Source organism: Lupinus angustifolius, chromosome LG14 (genome assembly GCF_001865875.1).
Source record: "Lupinus angustifolius cultivar Tanjil chromosome LG14, LupAngTanjil_v1.0, whole genome shotgun sequence".
In the NCBI taxonomy this organism is placed as follows: domain Eukaryota; kingdom Viridiplantae; phylum Streptophyta; class Magnoliopsida; order Fabales; family Fabaceae; genus Lupinus; species Lupinus angustifolius.
In genome coordinates, this window is record NC_032022.1 from 642,010 (window position 1) to 648,417 (window position 6,408).

At 35.0% G+C, this 6,408-nt stretch overlaps 1 protein-coding gene across 3 annotated transcripts; it reads left to right on the forward strand.

Annotated features, from left to right (window-relative positions):
- LOC109326942 lies at positions 314-5,669 on the forward strand. Of its 3 annotated transcripts, none has more exons than XM_019559867.1 (9): positions 314-470; positions 569-768; positions 917-1,098; positions 1,209-1,493; positions 1,569-1,627; positions 1,742-1,778; positions 3,797-3,868; positions 4,431-4,755; positions 5,172-5,669. In XM_019559867.1, the coding sequence occupies exons 1-9, from the start codon at positions 377-379 to the stop codon at positions 5,517-5,519; spliced, it is 1,602 nt and encodes a 533-aa protein (XP_019415412.1). In that variant the 5' UTR covers positions 314-376; the 3' UTR covers positions 5,520-5,669. The 3 variants fall into 3 exon arrangements, with proteins under 3 accessions (XP_019415412.1, XP_019415411.1, XP_019415410.1); XM_019559866.1 differs by lacking the exon at positions 3,797-3,868 and adding an exon at positions 1,873-1,944 and having other exon boundaries at positions 315-470; XM_019559865.1 differs by lacking the exons at positions 314-470; positions 569-768; positions 917-1,098; ... (1 more) ...; positions 1,569-1,627; positions 1,742-1,778 and adding exons at positions 2,269-2,394; positions 2,493-2,692; positions 2,841-3,022; ... (1 more) ...; positions 3,493-3,551; positions 3,666-3,702.

Consider the following 6,408-nt stretch of genomic DNA (forward strand, 5'->3'; position numbering starts at 1 on the left):
ATAAATGAAGCAGGGAAGAGAAAATTAAAAGTGAAACTAAGGATCTGTCTTTTTTTTTTTTTTGTATAATCAAATATATCATTTTATCTTTAGATAAAAAATTAATTTATTTCTAGGTGGGTGAGTATCTCTCAATAAAACTTTACTCAGAAATTCAATTAATTAGGACTGTGATTTTTGTCCGGAGGTTACAAAACATAAAATAATAGAGACACGGTTTCTACACAGAGTAGAAGGAATATTGACTCTCTTTTTCAATTGTGAATCTGTGTAATGCCCAAAGTTTTCACCTCAAAAAACTAACATTCTCACTTTTTTTCTTCTCACTCTCTTCACTTCACCCTCTCTCTCTCTCTCTCTCTCTCTCTCCGAAATTATGCAATGTTTCACCTCTCTCCTCTTCATTTCTCTCTTCTCTCTCTTCCCAATCCTTGCAGTAACATCTCATTTCAGCTCCTTACCTCTTCAAGGTTCTTTATTCAATTATCTCATTACTAAAGTTTTGATTTTTACCAAATGGGTATTCTTATTTTTAACTTTTGTATTCTGGGTTTTCTTCTGTTTTTAGATGGTGTTGAAGCTTTTGCTGAGAGAGAATTGAACAAGGAGCTACAATGGAAAGAATCAAAGAGATTTTTAGCAGAAGAAAAGGTTACAACCAAAGCTTCTCTCATATTGGCTGAGAATAGAACCAACAGAAAGGACCCTTCTGATAATTTTAAGCATTACACTGGTGGTTGGAACATCACCAATACCCATTACCTTCTGGTTAAGTCTCAATCTAACTTTTTTCTATAATCACTTTTACATCATATAATTTAATTTTTATCTTTGGGTTGAACTCAAAATCTTATCTTGTTGTTGTTGTAATATGAATGATTTTCTAACTTCAAATTGTTGTTGTCTTTTGTTACAGTCTGTTGCTTTTACTGCAGTTCCCTTCATTGCTGTTGCTGCAGCATGGTTTGTGATTTTTGGGATTTCTTTATCCATAATATGTCTCTGCTATTGTTGTTGTCCAACAGAGCCTTATGGTTATTCTCGTTTTGCCTATGCCTTGTCATTGATCTTCCTCATTCTCTTTACCATTGCAGCAATGTAATTCACTCAATCTTTCTCGCATTCGAAACGAATCGTCGATTGTTTTATGCATGTTTCATTTGGTATTTTAAGACTATCTTAGTAAATGTATGTTGTCTTTATGTTAGAGCTGGGTGTATTGTGCTTTACACTGGTCAAGGGAAGATTCATGGAAGCACCACAAGTACATTGGAATATGTTGTGAGACAGGCTGACACCACTGCTAAAAACCTCAGCGACGTGTCCGATTATCTTAGTGCAGCTAAGAATATTGGATTCGAAGCGGTTTTTTTACCATCTGATCTTCAGAAGAACATCAATAATGTTGTGTCGAAAATCCATTCTGCTTCAATCACCCTTTCCACTAAGACCGCGGATAATTCAGATAAAATAAACAAAGGCCTTGATGTAATGTGAGTACATGTTTGAAATCTTAATTTGGTTTTCGAAATAACTTATTGCTAACAATAAACTGTTTTGCTCTGTAGGAGACTCGCTCTAATTATTCTTGCTGCTGTCATGCTCTTTCTTGCATTTATTGGATTTGGTATGTTTTTCCCTTTGTTTTCTCTTTTTGTTTTTTGGGTTTTCTTGTTTCTCTATAGTGTTCCTGTAATATTAGCTCATGTGCTTGTGCTTTGTTGTGAATTTGTTTTTGCAGTTTCTTCGATATTTGGGCTGCAGTGTATTGTATACTTGTAAGTTAAATTCTTTGAGGCATTTTCTATTTACTTGTTCCTTCTCATTTTATAATTCATGTTGGGTTAAATGATGCGTTCCCCATGGCTGCAGCTTGGTAATTATTGGATGGATTCTTGTTGCTCTCACGTTTATACTCTGTGGTGTATTTCTTTTTCTTCACAAGTAAGTTGGTAGTTTCTAATACAATTTTATATTGAATTGAGTTTATTTTAATTTTGACATTAATGCGATCATGGATGTATACTTGTTGTGTAGTATACTTTGTTCTTCACCATGGGACAAATCTCGGGTCCCTTTGTTTGAATGTGCCTTTGTATAGAATGATTAAGCAAACTGTGTAACCATGAAGCATAGCTACTTTACAGCCTTTTGTAAATGCAAAATCGTCACCGAACTTTTTTCAAGATTTTTTTGTCTTTCAAGTGGGAAATGGAGATTGCCTGTTTTTTGCTGATGATGTGCAACACTAGTGTTTCATTACTTCCTCTCTCTCTCTCTCTCTCTCTCTCTCCGAAATTATGCAATGTTTCACCTCTCTCCTCTTCATTTCTCTCTTCTCTCTCTTCCCAATCCTTGCAGTAACATCTCATTTCAGCTCCTTACCTCTTCAAGGTTCTTTATTCAATTATCTCATTACTAAAGTTTTGATTTTTACCAAATGGGTATTCTTATTTTTAACTTTTGTATTCTGGGTTTTCTTCTGTTTTTAGATGGTGTTGAAGCTTTTGCTGAGAGAGAATTGAACAAGGAGCTACAATGGAAAGAATCAAAGAGATTTTTAGCAGAAGAAAAGGTTACAACCAAAGCTTCTCTCATATTGGCTGAGAATAGAACCAACAGAAAGGACCCTTCTGATAATTTTAAGCATTACACTGGTGGTTGGAACATCACCAATACCCATTACCTTCTGGTTAAGTCTCAATCTAACTTTTTTCTATAATCACTTTTACATCATATAATTTAATTTTTATCTTTGGGTTGAACTCAAAATCTTATCTTGTTGTTGTTGTAATATGAATGATTTTCTAACTTCAAATTGTTGTTGTCTTTTGTTACAGTCTGTTGCTTTTACTGCAGTTCCCTTCATTGCTGTTGCTGCAGCATGGTTTGTGATTTTTGGGATTTCTTTATCCATAATATGTCTCTGCTATTGTTGTTGTCCAACAGAGCCTTATGGTTATTCTCGTTTTGCCTATGCCTTGTCATTGATCTTCCTCATTCTCTTTACCATTGCAGCAATGTAATTCACTCAATCTTTCTCGCATTCGAAACGAATCGTCGATTGTTTTATGCATGTTTCATTTGGTATTTTAAGACTATCTTAGTAAATGTATGTTGTCTTTATGTTAGAGCTGGGTGTATTGTGCTTTACACTGGTCAAGGGAAGATTCATGGAAGCACCACAAGTACATTGGAATATGTTGTGAGACAGGCTGACACCACTGCTAAAAACCTCAGCGACGTGTCCGATTATCTTAGTGCAGCTAAGAATATTGGATTCGAAGCGGTTTTTTTACCATCTGATCTTCAGAAGAACATCAATAATGTTGTGTCGAAAATCCATTCTGCTTCAATCACCCTTTCCACTAAGACCGCGGATAATTCAGATAAAATAAACAAAGGCCTTGATGTAATGTGAGTACATGTTTGAAATCTTAATTTGGTTTTCGAAATAACTTATTGCTAACAATAAACTGTTTTGCTCTGTAGGAGACTCGCTCTAATTATTCTTGCTGCTGTCATGCTCTTTCTTGCATTTATTGGATTTGGTATGTTTTTCCCTTTGTTTTCTCTTTTTGTTTTTTGGGTTTTCTTGTTTCTCTATAGTGTTCCTGTAATATTAGCTCATGTGCTTGTGCTTTGTTGTGAATTTGTTTTTGCAGTTTCTTCGATATTTGGGCTGCAGTGTATTGTATACTTGTAAGTTAAATTCTTTGAGGCATTTTCTATTTACTTGTTCCTTCTCATTTTATAATTCATGTTGGGTTAAATGATGCGTTCCCCATGGCTGCAGCTTGGTAATTATTGGATGGATTCTTGTTGCTCTCACGTTTATACTCTGTGGTGTATTTCTTTTTCTTCACAAGTAAGTTGGTAGTTTCTAATACAATTTTATATTGAATTGAGTTTATTTTAATTTTGACATTAATGCGATCATGGATGTATACTTGTTGTGTAGTATACTTTGTTCTTCACCATGGGACAAATCTCGGGTCCCTTTGTTTGAATGTGCCTTTGTATAGAATGATTAAGCAAACTGTGTAACCATGAAGCATAGCTACTTTACAGCCTTTTGTAAATGCAAAATCGTCACCGAACTTTTTTCAAGATTTTTTTGTCTTTCAAGTGGGAAATGGAGATTGCCTGTTTTTTGCTGATGATGTGCAACACTAGTGTTTCATTACTTCAAGCTGTTTCAACCATAAAATAAAATAAATCCTCCGAACTTGATGACAGGGAAAACTAGATACTTTTTGAACGCTATGGTCGTTTTGTTGAGTACTTTAAAAGTCTTATAATTTACGAGGATACTAATTTTAATTCCCTATCTCCACGCCATTTGATGAAGTTCAATCCTGCTATCATCTGTTATGTTGAATGTATCATATACTATAGCACGAGTACTTACTTTATTGCATAATTGCTAGTGTGGTTGGAGATACATGTGTTGCCATGGACGAGTGGGTTCAGAACCCTACGGCCCATACAGCCTTGGATGATATTCTCCCGTGTGTGGATAATGCAACTGCCCAGGAAACCTTGTTTCGAACCAAGGATGTGACACACCAACTTGTTGATTTAGTTGAGAAAATCACTTCCACTATCACAAACAAAGATTTCCCACCTGCTGCTGCACCCTTGTATTACAATCAATCGGGTCCCCTCATGCCGCATCTCTGTAATCCCTTTAATCGTGATCTCTCAAGTCGTTCGTGTGCATCTGGCGAAGTTACACTAAACAATGCTAAAGAGGTAAATGCCCGATTAATACTTTGAAAGTTAAATCTTTATCTATTTCCAAGAAAGAAAAGTCGGGATAACATCTGCCATCCCGCAATGTGTTCCCCTACCCTGTGCCATGCTTTATGACTATTCAATAAACACTATCTCTTATCATCTTCATTATTAATTATTGTGCATGTAAGTTGATCAATCAGAATGCACAAATTGTGGGACAATTGTTTTGTCCTAGGAAAGCCGAGCTAGACATTTTCTTGCTAGATCCCTTTTTACTATGATTCTTTGCCTAAAAAGATATCGTCAACACTTTTTCCTGTTTCTTTTGGACCTGACCAACATGTGTGGATCGGTTTAAATACTCATATCTATACAAACTGCAATATTCCTGATTTAAGATATGTGTAACATTCATATTTTGTTTCGAGCAGGTATGGAAGAATTATACTTGTAAAGTTTCATCATCGGGCATTTGTCAGACGCCTGGTCGGATGACCCCCACCCTTTACGGTCAAATGTCAGCTGCAGTAAACGTCAGTTTTGCTTTATATCATTATGGTCCATTTTTGGTCGAATTACAAGACTGCACATTTGTCCGGAAAACATTCACAGACATCAGCCACGATTATTGTCCCGGTCTGCGGCGATATAGTGAATGGATTTATGTTGGATTAGTTATGGTTTCTGCAGCTGTAATGCTATCTTTGATCTTTTGGGTCATATATGCAAGAGAGCGGCGCCACCGTGTTTACACAAAACTCATGTACATTTCAGCTTAATATTGTTCTTAAACTTGCTTCTTATTTATGTGACCTAGAGTTATTTATTATACAATTGTTTATCTGTATAATGTAGATATTTATACCTATAATTGTGATAATATTATTTGTGGAGTGTTCTAAACTGATATTGACTTCAAGGTGTTTAAAGCAACTCTCTCAAGTATTGTTTACTTTAATGAGGTTGTTGGGTAGTAAGGTTGGGTGTCTGCATTAAGAGTATTGTTTGTAGGAGGATTTATACTATCCTACAAATCTTCCTACCCACAATCCTACAAATCTTCTTACTCACGAGAAAATGACATATGTCACTTGTAAATCATTTTCTCACTTGTTTGTAGAAGAATTTAATAGGAGAATATATCATTTTTCGTGTATTATTGCTCGGAAATGGTCTAAATATATGTTGGTTGGATTACTTCAATTGGTTTTGATATTCAACCTTATCAACATTTTGATGTACTTAGTCTTGCATGTCTAGTAATTTTCGAGGCTCCAATGAAGATGAATTATGGGGTCAAGATTAATGATAAAATAGATAAGTTGTCATGTGACATGTCTAGTAATTTTCGAGGCTCCAATGAAGATGAATTATGGGGTCAAGATTAATGATAAAATAGATAAGTTGTCATGTGTTTGGCCATTGTGACATTATTCGGACCATGTAATTAGGGGTTTCGGGTTGTTTGCCAGTATAAAATATCCTCCTGAGATGTCTTTGAAATCTTTCTTTTCCTTTCATTCTCCTTTAAAATCCAACTCGTAAACAAAACCCAAGTTAAAAAAAATAGTTACAGATTATTTAGTTGATAAGCTCTACTATTTTAGGCCATTTAGGTTGAAAAATCTGAGTTTAAGGCTTAAAAATCTTAAATTTATAAATGCTCTT